At 40.5% G+C, this 17,502-nt stretch overlaps 1 protein-coding gene across 2 annotated transcripts in view; it reads right to left on the bottom strand.

The window, feature by feature from the left end:
* Positions 1-17,502, bottom strand: part of TESK2 (testis associated actin remodelling kinase 2) — a 133,850-nt gene that overhangs the window by 59,695 nt on the left and 56,653 nt on the right. For both annotated transcript variants that reach the window (XM_046009983.1, XM_046009992.1), the window contains one exon: positions 9,603-9,724. In XM_046009983.1, coding sequence (XP_045865939.1) covers positions 9,603-9,724 — 122 coding nt within the window. The remainder of the gene's footprint in view (positions 1-9,602; positions 9,725-17,502) is intronic.

The raw sequence follows: 17,502 nt of genomic DNA, 5'->3' as shown, positions 1-17,502 counted from the left end.
AAAAAAAACAAAGAGGTCAAGTAACTTGTCCAAGAGAACACAATTAGGAAATCATAGTTGTTTTAAGTGCATATGAGGAATAGTGGAAGACAGGGCTAGAAAAACAGATCCAGACCATAACTGTCAGTCTAAAGGATTTTCGACTCCATTCTAAAATAAAAGGTTTATAGGAAGTAAGCTACACCATTAGAGCTGTGTATCAGAAGAGAAAAAAGGGGGACACAAAAAGATAGGGAAAATAGTTTACTCCAGGCAAAATTCAAGAGGGCTGAACCAACAAATGTATGTAAGGAAAGAACAGATGCAAAAGTCTTCGAAGCTTTAGAATCAAGCGCTTATCTTCTGATTAGAAGCAAGGAATAAAAGGAATAAGCAGGGGCACCTAGGTGGCTCAGTCACTTAAACTGATGCCTTTGGCTCAGGTGATGATCCCAGGGGCCTGCGATCAAGCCCTGCATGGAGCCCTGCACTGGGTTCCCTGCTCAGCAGGGAGCCTGCTTCTGCTCCCCGCAATGCACCACCGCTCCTCCATCTCAAATTAATAAATAAACAAAATCTTTAAGAGACAGAAAAAGGAATAACTAAAGATGGCTTTGGGATTTTCAAAATGGTAACTGGAAAGATAGCTATCTTAATAACTGACACTGGGAAAACACCCTGCCATATTCTCATAGCTGATACTAGTCTGTTTCCTAGATGTACAGTTTATTTCCCAAGGAGACTGGGAGACAACAGTGTTCTACTTCTCTTGTATTCACCATGACATTGCAGCACAGGCCTGGACTGAGTAGTTCCAAGTAAATATTTGGTGAACTGAAAGCATATTCTCCATTTTAACAAAATGGTAACCACATTGTCACAAATTGCTATTAAAGGGGAGCTAAAACAATTCTGAATAAAAATTAGTACATAGGAAAATAAATTCAGAATGTGGCCTAAGAAAAAGGAAGGATGAGAATATGAAGAGGGAATCGAAAATTTTAAATTTAAATTTCTCGGGGCGCCTGGGTGGCTCAGTGGGTTAAGCCGCTGCCTTCGGCTCAGGTCATGATCTCAGGGTCCTGGGATCGAGTCCCGCATCGGGTTCTCTGCTCAGCAGGGAGCCTGCTTCCCTCTCTCTCTCTCTCTCTCTGCTTGCCTCTCTGTCTACTTGTGATCTCTCTCTGTCAAGTAAAGAAAATAAAAAATCTTTAAAAAAAAAATTTAAATTTCTCATGACATGAAGAATAACAAAGAGGTATGAGAATGAATCTTGGTACAGGTCCTCAGAAAGACCATTGAAGAGCGGAAATGAGAAGGTCATGGAATTAGATTACAAATCTTGAGCATAAGACTTCCTGGCATAAACAACCTTATTCACAAGAGGTCCAAACGATCAGTCCATACAGTCAAAAAAGTACTTTATTGTTCCTTGTTTTAACTGATAACTTAGAGCAACTGATGATAAGAGAACCAATCTTAACCGTATCTGTGTATTAAAAAAATATATATAGGAGCACCGGGGTGGCTCAGATGGTTAAGCATTGGCCTTCAGCTCAGGTCATGATCTCCAGGTCCTGGGATTGAGCCCCATGTCATCGGGCTCCTAGCTCAGTGGGGAGTTCTGCTTCTCCTTCTCTCTCTGCCTCCGCCCCTGCTTGTCTGTGCTCTCTAATGAATAAATTAAAAACCTTAAAAATTTTGAATAAAAAATTAATGGGCGCCTGAGTGGCTCAGTGGGTTAAGCTTCTGCCTTTGGCTCAGGTCATGATCTCAGAGTCCCGGGATCATGCCCCGCATTGGGCTCTCTGCTCAGCGGGGAGCCTACTGCCCCCCCCCCCCTGCCTGCCTCTCTGCCTACTTGTGATTTCTCTGTCAAATAAATAAATAGAATCTTTAAAAAAGAAATTAAAATATATATTTATATATATTAATATATACATATATACACAAACAAAATATACACACCGACTGCCTCTATGACTTACCAGGCCCATTCTTTTCCTTCCAACTAGAAATCTTAGGAGGGAGAAAGATAAAAGGAAAAAGAGGAAGTGAGGTTGGAGGTCAAGAAAACGAGAAATACAACTGCAGAAGTTCGGCTCACTAACTCCTGCTGGGCACAAAATAGCTGTGCCAGCAGAGGACCAAAGCTTGCCCAGAGGATTAGATGCCCACCATCTGGCAGGTCACACAGATAGCCATCTTTCCCATGAAAACTTTCCAAATCACCAGTGTAGTGATTTTTGACCCGTTCCTTGTATTCAAGCAGGAGACCTTTTCTTCAAAATTCTTATGCAGAAGTTTAACACAAAACAGAGAAAAAGAAAGAAAGAAAGAAAGAAAGAAAGAAAGAAAGAAAGAAAGAAAGAAAGAAAGAAAGAAAAAAAAACAGAAAAAGTAAAGCTGCTCTGGCTGGGTGAAGCCAAGTGGGGAACCAGAAACCTACTTTGCTCAGCAATACCCCTCCCCCCAGGGGTCAGCCTCTAAGGAAACATGTCTGAAAAACCTAGGGTTCTGAGAGAAGGGTTTTTCCCCATTTAAAATCTTAAGAATCTCGGGGCGCCTAGGTGGCTCAGTGGGTTAAAGCCTCTGCCTTTGGCTCAGGTCATGATCCTAGGGTCCTGGGATCAAGTCCCGGATCTGGCTCTCTGCTCAGCACAGAGCCTGCTTCCCCCTCTCTCTCTGCCTGCCTCTCTGCCTACTTGTGATCTGTCTCTCTGTCAAATACATAATTAATGGACGCCTGGGTGGCCCAGAAGGTGCAGCTGCCTTCCGCTCGGGTCATGATCTCAGGGTCCTGGGATCGAGTCCCTCATCGGGCTCTCTGCTCAACAGGGAGCCTGCTTCCCTCTCTCTCTCTCTCTCTGCGTGCCTCTCTGCCTATTTGTGATCTCTCTCTGTCAGACAAATAAATAAAATCTTTAAAAAAAATACATAAATAAAATCTTTTAGGGGCGCCTGGGTGGCTCAGTGAGGTAAAGCCTCTGCCTTCGGCTCAGGTCATGATCCCGGGGTCCTGGGATCGAGCCCCGCATCGGGATCTCTGCTCAGCAGGGAGCCTGCTTCCTCCTCTCTCTCTGCCTGCTTCTCTGCCTACTTGAGATCTCTGTTTATCAAATAAATAAATAAATAAATAAAAATTAAAAAATAAAATAAGGGGTGCCTGGGTGGCTCAGTTGTTGGGCATCTGCCTTCGGCTCAGGTCATGATCCCAGGACCTTGGGACCAAGGGCCACATCGGGCTCCCTGCTCCATGCGAAACCTGCTTCTCCCTCTCCTACTCCCCTGTTTGTATTCTGTCTCTCACTGTCTCTCTCTCTGTAAATAAAATCTTTTAAAAAATAATAATAATAAATAATAAATAAAAATTAAAAAAATAAAATCTAAGAATATCAACTTGAGGGAAAACCTTGGTTCATATTTCTGCCTCAGCTTCTGTACCTATAAAGGAGAGCTATAAGTGCAAAGCTTGAAAGCAGACTAAAAGCCTATCAAATAGTAACAAAAAACTTAAATTATAAAAACAAAGTATTGATAGTAAATTTCTAAGACAACTAGAATAGCATTTAGAATGGAACATAGTCATGCTTAGTTTCATATTTAAGGTCTCCTAAGGAAGTATAATAAATGTTTTCACTGCTATAGTTAGCACTCCCCGGAATAATGAAAGCCAAGAAGACTGCTCCCTCTAGGCCACTGGTAGGATAATTTCCTTTTGTTGTGTTTAAAATAAACAATAAAAGTAAAGACACAAAGACATGGAAAATATGAACAATTAGAAGTTTTTAAAATTAATTTTATTTAAATTCAATTTAATTAACATATACTGTATTATTAGTTTCAGAGGCAGAATTTAGAAGCTTCTTTTAAAAAAGTAATCTGGGGCTCCTGGGTGGCTCAGTAGGTTAGGCCTCTGCCTTTGGCTCAGATCATGGTCCCAGGGTCCTGGGATTGAGCCCCACTTCTGGATCTCTGCTCGGCCGAGAGCCTACTTCCCCCTCTCTCTGTCTCTGCCTGCCTCTCTGCCTACTTGTGATCTCTGTCAAATAAATAAATAAAGTCTTAAAAAAAAAAAAAAAAGTAATCTACTTCCAGGCTTTTAACCACAGAATATTTGAGACAGATGGCTTATGCAGAACAAAGAGTCATCATCACAGTGCAAATCCACCATAGTTAACAATAATTATAATAATTTTCATGTAGTATGTACTTTCTGTGGATTACAACAGATCCACGGGCTTTTATGCAGTATCTCATATGCTGGCTTATTGCCAAGATCAAGACAGAGTTAACACTATCTTTTACATATCAGAAAACTTAGCTGAAAGCAAAGAAAAATACTGTTGAAAGTTAAAAGGGAGGGGTGTGTCATTCCTGAGCAGTGAAAACAAAAGGAGACAGGCTAAGAAAGTAGATCAAAGGGACAGAAAAGGAATGGTATCACTGGTCTCATCACACCATGTTTCTAGGCTGGACATACATATTAAGCAAAACAAGAGCAAAGATCTAGATGGACTCTAGCCCAGTATTTTCCAGCACAGTAGCCAGTAGCTTCACGTGGCCGTTTAATCAAATAAAAAAATTCAGTTCCTTGTTCCCACTAGCCCCATTTCAATGCTCATTAGCCATGTGTGGCTACTGGACAGCACCAATAAAGAGCATTCCCATTACTGCAGAAAGTTCTATTCAACAGCATTACTCAAGCAGAAAATCTTTGAATGCATTAAAAACAGCAGCACTCAACAAATGTTTGGTAAGCGAATGAAGGACAACAGATGGGCCATTTCCATGGGCCATTAAAAAAAACTAACAAAACAGGGCGCATGGGTGGCTCAATCGGTTAAGCGTTTGCCTTTGGCTTGGGTCATGATCCCCAGGGTCCCTGGATCAAGTCGCATTCGATCTTGCTCCCCGCTCAGTGGAGAGTCTGCTTCTCTCTCTGGCCCTCCCCCATCTCATTTTCTCTCTCTCTTTCACTCGCTCTCTCTCAAATAAAGATCTTAAAAAAAAAAAAAAAAAACTAGCCAGAGAAAAAGAAACTAATAATAGTAGCTAACATTTACTGCACACTTAACAAGAGCCAGATACTGTATGTGTATTATATGTACTAATTTAATTAACCTTAAATAACAACTCTATGATGTATTTACTGTCATTACTCTCATTTTATAGATGGGAAAATGAAAACTCAGTCAGATTAAGTAACTTTCCCAAGACCCGGGATTTGAATCCAGGCAGCTTGATCTAGAATCTAGAGCCTTGGGTTGTTTTTTTTTTTTTTAAGATTTTATTTATTTATTTATTTGAGAGAGAGAGAGAGAAAAAGAGTGTGTGTGCATGAGGCTAGGCAGAGGGAAAGGGAAAAGCAGATTCCCTGCTGAGTGCAGAACTGCAGAGCCAGACTCTGGACTCCAGGGCTCAGTCCCACCAGGACCCTGAAATCATGACCTAAGTTGAAGTCAGACACTTAACCAACTGATCCACAAAGGTGCCCCTAGAACCTTAATTTTTAACCATTACACTATACCATTCTACTTCTATTATACAATGACTGTATTTTAAATTTTTGCCGTGATAGAGTAAAATTATTTGAAGTCATTCTTCTCATGTACTCACTAGTCAAGTTCACAGTAAAGAGAATATGAAAAATAGTGAAATAAAAAAGACTGTCAAGAAATATACTAAATGTTAATGACAGTTTGATCCCTTTGCACCGAGATAAAGGGTAATTTTAATTTTCTTGTTTTGCTAACTCTATTTTCTAAATGTTCCATAGTGAAGATATATCATTGCTATAAAAATAACAAAAATATTAAAAATATTATTTTTAAGCAAGATGAAAATACAATCAGCTTAAAAATTCCTAAGCAGAATATCAAATCAAGACTCAACGGTCTCACCCTCAAACATCACAGAGCCCCCTAACTGATCTCTTAGCCACGAGTCTACCCAACATTAAACCCTACTGCATTTGCCATCAGTTACCCTCTACCACCCCAGTCCCTGCTCAGAATCCATTACACAGAGCATAAAATATACTCTTTTTGGCTTTATGAAAGCCATTCCTGCATAACTGCATTAGGTTTCCACCTTTATCTACCAATATTATGCTATTGACCTCAGTTCTTCTAGGAGAAACATGGTAGAAAGAGCTCAGGTCTCAAAGTCACAGATCTTGGCCAACATATAATCTCTTAGCCTCAGTTCCTTCAATGGTGATTAGATGTGAAGATTAAATCTTTTCTTTTTTTAAGATTTTATTTATTTATTCGACAGAGAGAGAGAGAGAGCACAAGTAGGCAGAGTGGCAGGCAGAGGGAGAGGGGGAAGCAGGCTCTCCACCAAGCAAGGAGCCCGATGTAGGACTCCACCAAGCAAGGAGTCCGATGTGGGACTCCATCCCAGGACCCTGGGATCATGGCCCGAGCTGAAGGCAGCCGTTTAACTGACTGAGCCACCCAGGTGTCCCAAGATTAAATCTTTTTTTATTGTATTTTATTTATTCATTTGAAAAAGAGAGAGAGCAAGAGCAGGGGGAGGGGCAGAGGGAGAGGGACAAGCAGGCTCTCTGCTGAGCAGAAAGTCCTATGCGACATCTTGATCCCAGAACCCTGGGATCATGAACTGAGCCACCCAGGCACCCCAAGATTAAATCTTTAAATAGGTAAAGATCCAGCATACAAGCCTTCAATAAATGGTGGTTTTCTCATTATTGTTATTATTAGGCACATGGGTTTTTATTCACTGATTCCTCAAAATGCTTTGCACTTTTACCTCTGTGCTTAATTACTATTTTGCTTCTTCAGAATCCCTTCCCGCTCTCCTAAAATTCTATTAAAATTCAAGTTACAGGGCACCTGGGTGGCTCAGTTGGTCAAATATTGCTTTCAGCTCAGGTCATGATGTCAGGGTCCTGGGATGAAGCCCCACATAGGGCTCCCTGATCAATGCAGAGTCTGCTTCTCCCTCTCCCTTAGCCCCTTCCCTTGCTTCTACTCTCTCACTCTCTCTCTCAAATAAATAAATAAACAAAATCTTTTAAAAAATAAAATAAAATTCAAATTCTAGTTCTAGTCGACCTCCTCCAAAAAAGCTTCCCTGACCCTGCCAAGCTAATGTAATCTCTCACTCCTTTGAACTTCTTTTTTTTTTTTAAGATTTTATTTATTTGACAGACAGAGATCACAAGTAGGCAGAGAGGCAGGCAGAGGGAGAGGAGGAAGCAGGCTCCCTGCTGAGCAGAGAGCCCGATGTGGGGCTCGATCCCAGGACCCTGGGATCATGACCTGAGCTGAAGGCAGAGGCCTTAACCCACTGAGCCACCCAGGCATCCCCACTCCTTTGAACTTCTATAGCTCATAGAGTTTATTCTACCCAAGTGGTGAGGTCCTAGCTGATTTTATTAGTTCTCTTTTCATGTATGTAAGTCCGAGATCCCCGGTTAGAATGAAAACTCCTTCCTACTAGCAGACATTCCATTTTATATATGTCTTTATACCTTTCTGGTATCTGACAAATCACCAGGTTTATATTAAATGCTCACAAAAATGTGCTAATCTGATTTATGCACTCAGAAGAAAGTCATAAGAAAAATACTGGCTGAACATTTTTGTAGTATACTAGGAAGGCAACAATTCTCTATTAAGGTAGAAAGTTTCAGGACACCTGGGTGGCTCAGTGGGTTAAAGCCTCTGTCTTCAGTCAGGTCATGATCCCAGGGTCCTGAGATCGAGCCCCACATCGGGCTCTCTGCTCAATAGGGAGTCTGCTTCCCTTCCTCTCTCTCTGCCTGCCTCTCTGCCTACTTGTGATCTCTGTCTGTCAAATAAATAAATAAATAAATCTAAAAAAAAAAAAAGAAAGTTTCAAGTAACCAGTATAATCTAATTCTATAATGTACTATCACTGATCAAATATGTAAGTCTTACTTACATATTTAACAGCACTTTTAGATTATTTATTTATTTATTTATTTAAGATTTTATTTATTTATTTGACAGAGATCACAAGTAGGCAGAGAGGCAGGCAGAGAGAGAGGAAGGAAGCAGGCTCCCCGCCGAGCAGAGAGCTCGATGCGGGGCTCAATCCCAGGACCCTGGGATCATGACCTGAGCCGAAGGCAGAGGCTTTAACCCACTGAGCCACCCAGGCGCCCCTCATTTATTTATTTTTAAAGACTTTTTTTTTTTTTTTTTTAAACACAGAGAGACAGCGAGAGAGGGAACACAGGCAGGGAGAGTGGGAGAGGAAGAAGCAGGCTTCTCGTTGGGCAGGGAGCCCGATGCAAGGCTCGATCCCAGGACCCTAGGATCATGACCTGAGCCGGAGGCAGACAACTGAGCCACCCAGGCACTCCAGCACTTTTAACTCTTTAAAGTGTCTTACACATAAACCCTACTTAAATATATACCGACTCAAATTGTTGTATTTGGTTTCATTTGGAAATTCACTCATCTCACTAAAAAAAAAAAAAAAAAACAACAAGATAATTCAAGTGGGAAAAGTTCAGATACTGATTACTAGAAAATGATGATTATATAACCATATTATATATAAAACAAATTAGACTCTAAAAAGGTAAACTAGGGACACCTGGGTGGCTCAGTAGGTTAAGTGTCTGACTTCGGCTCAGGTCATGATCTCAGGGTCATGGGATCAAGCCCTGTGTCTGGCTCCCTGCTCAGCATGGAGTCTAATTGTCCCCTTCCTTCTCCCCCTCCCCTGCCTCATGCACATGCTCGAGCGCTCACACACGCTCTCTCTCCCTCTCTCTCTCTCGTGCATATGCACACATGTGTGCTTTCTTTCAGAAAAATGAATAAAATCTTAAATAAATAAATAGGTAAACTATGTCTTCTCAAGTAAGTGCTAAAAGTTAAGGATAGATAGCCTGGAGGGATACCTTTATTTTCATTTCACTGATTTAATTACTATTCTTCATAAAATGATTTAAAAAATTAAATAACCATGTAAAGACTAAAATCTTTTCTCTTTGATGAATTACTAATAGAGCAATAAGAAACTTCTTTTTTTAATTTAATTTAATAGTGTGTGTGTGTGTGTGTGTTCCAAAATTCATTGTTTACGCACCACACCCAGTGCTCCATGCAATACGTGCCCTCCTTAATACCCACCACCAGGCTCACCCAACTCCCCACCCCCCCGAAACCCTCAGGTTGAACTTCTAATGAGCTGCTACTAAGAGTAAAGCAACTGGAGAAACAGAAGGAAGTTGCTTTATTTTTTTTAATATTTTACTTATTTGACAGAGAGAAATCACAACTAGGCAGAGAGGCAGGCAGAAAGAGAAGAGGAAGCAGGCTCCCTGTGGAGCAGAGAGCCCTGACACGGGGCTCGATCCCAGGACCCTGGGATCATGACCTGAGCCGAAGGCAGAGGCTTTAACCCACTGAGCCACCCAAGCGCCCCAGGAAGTTGCTTTATTAAATGCAGCTAATTACCAGAAAATTAAGTCTTAATATGCAGAAAAAGACCTACAACACACTAAACCCCAGCAAGATTTGTGAATCCCTCTTTTTAGCTGTTAATGCTATTCTAACAGGCCTGCAATAATGTTTAAGTTTTCTCACTGATCCCCAGAAGGAAGGAAAAGCCATTACCTAAGGATGTTGGGATGGGAGAGTCTATTCATGAGCTGAACTTCTTTCAGCATGTTTGCCCGGTTACTGCTCAGTGTGTTCATCTTAAGAGCCATCACTTGGCCAGAAGCTCGGTGACGCACCTAGAAAATAAAATAGAAGAAAAGAGGTTCAAGGAGAGCAGTTAAATATGAGGTCAAAGTCTCCACATGTAAACATGCCAAGATGTTTTAGATAAAATAGACATTATTAGGGATGTTTTTCTATAAACTGATCACAATAAGGGTCTCACTTCCATTAATGAAGATGGATTTATTCTATCCAAGACCTGTTTCACATTAAGTCAGCCAGAAAAACTTTGTTAATTACACCTCAAGAAATGACTTCTTTTCTTTTAATACCTTAGGGAAAAAATGGGGGAAATTTATTAGGCTGGTGCTGTATGGCCAATATTGCTTAGTCTTAGGACACTAACAGTCCTCTTTGTGGAATTTTAAGCGTGCACAGAAAAGATACATGCACAAGCCTTATGTAATACTTAAGGGATTATAAAACTATCTTTAAGAACAATAAAGCCACATCTTCAAAATTTACCCCATATAAATACATATATATATATATATATATACACATATATATGAAAAGAAGCATTGAATATTAAAAATAGAAGCCAGTGTATCAGACACATGAAAAAATGTTCATCATCACTAGCCATCAGGGAGATTCAAATTAAAACTACATTGAGATACCACCTGACACCAGTTAGAATGGCCAAAATTAGCAAGACAAGAAACAACGTGTGTTGGAGAGGATGTGGAGAAAGGGGAACCCTCTTCCACTGTTGGTGGGAATGCAAGTTAGTGCAGCCACTTTGGAGAACAGTGTGGAGACTCCTGAAGAAATTAAGAATAGAGCTTCCCTATGACCCTGCAATTGCACTGCTGGGTATTTACCCCAAAGATACAGATGTAGTGAAAAGAAGGGCCATCTGTACCCCAATGTTTATTGCAGCAATGGCTACGGTCGCCAAACTGTGGAAAGAACCAAGATGCCCTTCAACGGATGAATGGATAAGGAAGATGTGGTACATATACACAATGGAGTATTATGCCTCCATCAGAAAGGATGAATACCCAACTTTTGTAGCAACATGGACGGGACTGGAAGAGATTATGCTGAGCGAAATAAGTCAAGCAGAGAGAGTCAAGTATCATATGGTCTCACTTATTTGTGGAGCATAACAAATAACATGGAGGACATGGGGAGATGGAGAGGAGAGGGAGTTGAGGGAAACTGGAAGGCGAGATGAACCATGAGAGACTATGGACTCTGAAAAACAACCAGAGGGTTTTGAAGGGGCGGGGGTGGGGGGGTGGGAGGTTGAGGAACCAGGTGGTGGGTAATAGGGAGGGAACGTACTGCATGGAGCACTGGGTGTGATGCCAAAACAATGAACACTGTTATGCTGTAAATAAACAAATAAACGAATAAAAAAAAAATAGAAGCCAGTGAAACTTTTAGAGCTTATATTATTGTAAGCCAAGCCAAATTACCTTATAATCATTTAAACATATTCAAGTCAGACACAAAAAACATGGGCCACACCATTCAAAGTATTAGCCACACAGAAGAAAGTCTACTTCTAAAACATTTACCCTCTATAGAAGTCAGTCTATTTTACGTGTAAAAATATTGTTTTATAATTTCAATGCATACTCCACAGATTTCAAAAACTGTAATACTTTACTACTTGCAAGAAAATTAACTTTTTCACCCTCTAAATGCCTCAGTAGTAGTAGTAAAATGAGACTACCAGAGAAAATATTTTGTCTTACGCAAAAGAAGGTCAACTATTTACGGAAATGTGTTTTTCCTACCAAGAAATTATGAATAAGGCAGTAGAAAAATCACTAAGTAACAAGGACCTCATTGCTTTCTGGCTTAAAAAAAATCATTTCTGAGGTACCTGGGTGGCTCAATCAGTTAGGCATCTGCCTTCTGCTCGGGTCATGATCCCAGAGTCCTGGGATCGAGGGGGATCCCCCCCTTGCTCAGCAGGGAGTCTGCTTCTCCCTCTGGCTCTTCCTGCTACTCCCATTCTCATGCTCTCTCTCTGACAAATAAATAAATAAAATCTTTTTTAAAAGATTTTATTTATTTATTTGTCAGAGAGATCAAGATTGAGAGAGAGAGAGAGAGCATGAGAGGGGGGAGGGTCAGAGGGAAAAGCAGACTCCTCACTGAGCAGGGAGCCTGATGCAGGACCAATCCCAGAATCCGAGATCAGGACCTGAGCCAAAGGCAGTCGCTCAAGTGACTGAGCCACCCAGGCACCCAAATAAAATCTTAAAAAAAAAAAAATCATTTTAGGGGTGCCTGGGTAGCTCAGCCATTTAAGCATCCAACTCTTGATTTCAGCTCAGGTTATGATCTCAGTCATGAGATCGAGCCCCACTTGGGATTCTCAGATTCTTGCTCTCCTTTTCCTGCCCTTCCCCCAAACTCCCCCAAACCCCTCTCCCTTTCTTAAAAAAAAATTAATTAATTTTTAAAAACTAAAAAAAAAAAAATCAGATCTTGTACAACAGAGACTTACTATGGAAAAATGTCATCAACCTATGGACTTTGAGTATTCTTTCAGCATGTTATAATTTACCAAGTAGAAGTTTCAAGAGAAAATATGAAATACTAACTCTTCAATCTCAAGAAATCCCTTCAAATGACAATAGCCCTAGAAGATTAGCATATCTATTAATACAGTACAGACACCCCATTTTATCTTAGAATTCAAAGAAACAATGTTTCAAAGTGACTAGACAGAAGGAAAAGAAGGAAGCAAAACACTCAGAGCCACAGGAACTCTGGTCAGAAAAACAGAAGCAGAACATTGGCTGTCTTTCCCCTCTTCTAGATCACTTAGTGAGATTTGTAACCCATCTCTCTTCCTAGTGCATCAATGATTCTGTTGTCATGTACCTCGTGACTGAAGAAAGAGAAGTGGCTTTCCTTTTCAGATCCTGCATGGATAAGTTAAAAGAGACATTTATACACAAAGAACACACTGACAGTAATTTTCCAACTCTATTTACAGAAGACATCTGTGTTTTAATAAGGTCTCTCCAATCTGAAAGTTACTCTTCTTTTTTCATCATCTTAGAGATTTTAACAAAATAGTTTGATATTAAAACAATGTGAATTTTGGGGCACCTGGGTAGCTCAGTGGATTAAGCCTCTGCCTTCTGCTCAGGTCATGATCTCAGGGTCCTGATATCACGCCCCGAATCAGGCTCTCTTCTCAGCAGGGAGCCTACTTCCCCCTCTGCCTGCCTCTCTCCCTACTTGTGAGCTCTCTATCAAATAAATAAATAAAAGCTTTTTTAAAAAATGTGAATTTCGGGGATGAACAATCTTGTATTTCAAACCAATCAGAAAAAAACCCTACTTTCTTAAACAAGTGGACATGATAAACATGTTCATAACTCATTGTATTCTTTCACCTGCATAGAATAGTTTCTTCTAGTCCCTCAAATTCTACTTATCTTTCAAGACCACATTCAAAATGCCCTCCTCTCTGAAACCTTCCTTGATTCTCTCTGGGAATTGTTTGTGGTTTCCTTCTTTACACTACTTCAGAAAAACATCCGTAACAACAGTATACCACTCATTACATGGTTCTGTGTATAAATATCTCCCCACCAGGCTATGATACATCTTAAGACCAGGATCTATACTGTATCCATCTTTGTCTTGCAGTGTTGGGAAGGCCTGGCATATCATTAAGGGCACAGTGAAAACAATGGCAACATCAGTTAAAAGAAAGTTCTAACATACTTTCTAACGGCCAGTGAATCATTTATTTATAAGCCTGGGTGGCTCAGTCAGTTGGGCCTCTGACTCTTGATTTCAGCTCAGGTCATGATCTGATGGGTCATGGGACTGTGTCCCAGATCAGGCTCCACACTCAGTGCAGTCTTCTTGTCCCTTCCCTCCCCCTACACGCCCCCCCCCAAATAAATAAATAAGTAAAATCGTAAAGAAAAAGAAAAGAAAGGTTAAGATGGTGTTTGCTAGGGGAGAAAAGTGGGTGGGATTGGTAAAATAGAGGAAGGGATTAAGAGGTACAAACTTCTAGTTATAAAATATTAAGTCAAAGGCATGAAAACTATGCATGGGGGGATGCCTCAGTGACTGAGTTAAGTGTCTTCCTTCAGCTCAGGTCATGATTCCAGGGTTCTGGGATGGAGCCCCACATCAGGCTCCCTGCTCAGCAGGGAGTCTGCTTCTCCCTCTCCCTCTGCTGCTCCCCCATTTGTTCTCTCTCTCAATCTCTCTGTGAAATAAATAAATAAATAAAATCTTTTTTTTTAACCACAGCATAGGGAATATAGCCAATAATATTGTAATAACTTCATATAATGACAGGGGCGCCTGGGTGGCTCAGTTGGTTAAGCCCCTGCCTTCAGCTCAGGTCATGATCTCAGGGTCCTGGGATCGAGCCCTGCATCGGGCTTTCTGCTCAGTGGGGAGCCTGCTTCCCTCTCTCTCTCTGTCTGCCTCTCTGCCTACTTGTGATCTCTCTCTCTGTCAAATAAATAAATAAAATCTTTAAAAATAAATAAATAAATAAATAAAATCTAAAAAATAATAATAACTTCATATAATGACAGATGGGAACTATACTTATTGTGGTAAGCATTTCATAATGTATAGAATTGTCAAATCACTATGTTGTACACCTAAAATTAATATGTCAACTATACCTCAACCAAAAATTTAAAATAAAAATATTAATATAAAGATGAAGACCAAAAAAACAAAAACAAAAATAAAGATGAAGTTCTCAGGACACCTGGGTGTCTCAGTGGGTTAAGCATCTATCTTCAGCTCGGGTCATGATCCTGGGGTGCTGGGTTCAAATCCCACATCAGGCTCCTTGCTCACTGGGGAGCCTGCTTCTCCTTCTGTCTGCTGCTCACCCTGCTTGTGCACTCGCTCTCTCTACTAACAAATAAAATCTTAAAAAAAAATTAAGACCTCAAAAAATTAAAAATAGAATTGCCACATGATCTAGAAATTCTACTTCTGGATACATACCCAAAAGAACTAAAAGCAGGGTCTCAAAAAAATATCTGTACACCCATGTTTATAACAGCATTATTCACAAGAGCCAAAGGGTATAAGCAACTCAAGTGTCCACTGACAGATGAATGGATAAACAAAATGTGGAATACACATACAATGGAATTTATTACTCAGCCTTAAAAAAAAAAGGAAATTCTAACACATGCTATAATATGGATGAATCTTGAAGACACTATGCTAAGTAAAATAAGCCAGTCACAAAGAGAGAAATACTGGGGCACCTGGGTGGCTCAGTGGGTTAATCCTCTGCCTTCAGTTCAGGTCGTGATCATGAGGTCCTGGGATCGAGCCCCACAATGGACTCTCTGCTCAGCAGGGAGTCTGCTTCCCCTTCTCTCTGCCTGCCTACTTGTGATATCTCTCTCTCTCTCTCTCTCTGCCAAATAAATAAAATCTTTGAAAAAAAAAAAAAGAGAGAGATGCCTGGTGGCTCAGTAGGTTAAGCCTCTGTCTTCGGCTTAGGTCGTGATCTCGGGGTCCTGGGATGGAGCCCCACATCAGGCTCTCTGCTCGGCAGGGAGCCTGCTTCCCCCTCTCTATCTGCTTGCCTCTCTGCCTACTTGTGATCTCTGCTTGTCAAATAAATAATAAAAGCTTTTAAAAAAATAAAAATAAATAAAATTAAAAAATAAAAAAAAAACAAAGTTTGTTGGCAAAAAGGAAAAATTTTAATAGGGACTATATATGAAATTATTTTTCTGAATTAAGTTCAATTGTCTCAGGTATAAATAATGATATTATAGCTTTGTAGGAGAATGTACTCTTAGAAGATAAATATTAAAATATTTTAAAGTATCATGATATCTGCAATTTGCTTTCAAGTGTTGTTAAAAAAAAATACTGATGGGGCACCTGACTAGCTCAGTCCACAATGTTTATGACTCGTGACTCAGGGTTTTAAGTTCAAGCCCCACATTGGGTGTAGAGATTACTTAAAAAAATAAAATCTGGGGCGCCTGGGTGGCTCAGCGGGTTAAAGCCTCTGCCTTCGGCTCAGGTCATGATCCCAGGGTCCTGGGATCGAGCCCCGCATCGGGCTCTCTGCTTGGCTGGGAGCCTGCTTCCTCCTCTCTCTCTCTCTGCCTGCCTTTCTGCCTACTTGCCTACTTGTAATCTCTATCTGTCAAATAAATAAATCTTTAAAAAAAATAAATAAAATAAAAAATAAAATAAAATAAAATAAAATCTTAAAAAAATACATATAGATAGGGGTGCCTGGGTGGCTCAGCCATTAATTGTCTGCCTTTGGCTCAGGTCACGATCCCAGGGTCCTGGGATCAAGCCCTACATTGGGCTCCCTGCTCAATGGTAAGCCTGCTTCTCCCCCACCCACTCCCCTCTCCCACTGTGTCTCTCTCTGTCAAATATATAAATAAAATCTTTTAAAAAAAAGTTAACTATTAAATGAATTGCTTAGGATTTCCAGTCAAGAAGTCACAGTGAGTATACTTATTAAGTATACAATAAGCTGGTATAGCAACATAAATATTAGAAAAATAGGGCTTATTTTTTTAAAGATTTATTTATTATTTGAGAGAGAGAGAGAGACAGAGTGGGGGAGGGGGGCCAGGGAGGGGCAGAGAAAGAGAGAGACTCTCCAGTCAACCCCCCCACTGAGCACAGAGCCCAACTTGGGGCTTGATTCTGCAACCCTGAGATCACGACCTGAACCAAAATCAAGAGTCAAACACTTAACCAATTGAGTCACCCAGGCACCCTAACAAATAGGGTTTAAAGCAATAATTTCCAATAGAGATTATACCAAGTCACTCTGGAGTGTTTCTGAAAGTTTTAGGTTAAGTTTGTTTGTTATAACAATGACTAGAGGCAGGGAGTTTTGCTGGCCAGAAATGCTAGACATCCTGCAAGGTAGAGGACAGTACTACACAGGGAAGCATTGTTCTATGTGCTGTATGAAATTCAAATGTCTTGCAAGACATTCACATAAGTGAAGAACATATTTATTATTGCCTGAGCTTGGATTCTAACTCTATTTTACATAAAAACAAAGCCACCTTGCACCATTTTAATATAAGCTGAATTTTCTAGAAATATAACTACCTTATAAATTGAGGAAAAATCACATTTTTGCTACTTTCAGAACATAATTAAGAATTGGTCAACACTGGCCACCTGGATGGCTCAGTTAGTTAAGCAGCTGCCTTAGCTAAGGTGATGATCCCAGGGTCCTGGAATCAAGTCCCGCATCAGGCTCCCTGCTCAGCAGAGAGCCTGCTTCTCCCTCTCCCTCTGCCTGCCTCTCTGCCTACTTGTGCTCTCTCTGTGTCAAATAAATAAATAAAAACCTTAAAAAAAAAAAAAGAATTGGTGAACATTAAAAAAAGGGGGGGCACCTGGGTGGCTCAATCAGCTAAGTGTCTGACTCTTGATTTCATCTCAGGTCATGATCTCACCGTATGTGGAGCCTGCTTAAGATTCTCTTTCTCCCTCTCCCTCTGACCCTACCCCCTATTTAAAAAAAAAAAAAAAAAAGTCTTGGTCAACAAAACAAAAAGATTTTTCAGAAAATCAGGGGCACCTGGGTGGCTCAGTGGGTTGAACTTCTACCTTCGGCTCAGGTCATGATCTTAGGGTCCTGGGATCGAGCCCTGTATCGGGCTTTTTGCTCAACAGGGAGGCTGCTTCCTCTCTCTCTCTCTACTTGTGATCTCTGTCTGTCAGATAACTAAATAAAATCTTAAAAAAAAAAAAATCAGACCACCAATGGCAATGCTGCTCCTGGTATTTGAATTCCAATACAACATATCTGTATCAGAAG

This window comes from Meles meles, chromosome 1, assembly GCF_922984935.1.
Source record: "Meles meles chromosome 1, mMelMel3.1 paternal haplotype, whole genome shotgun sequence".
Taxonomy (NCBI): Eukaryota; Metazoa; Chordata; class Mammalia; order Carnivora; family Mustelidae; genus Meles; species Meles meles.
Note: the sequence above shows the minus strand (reverse complement) of the source record. Positions and strands in the feature narration are given on the sequence as shown.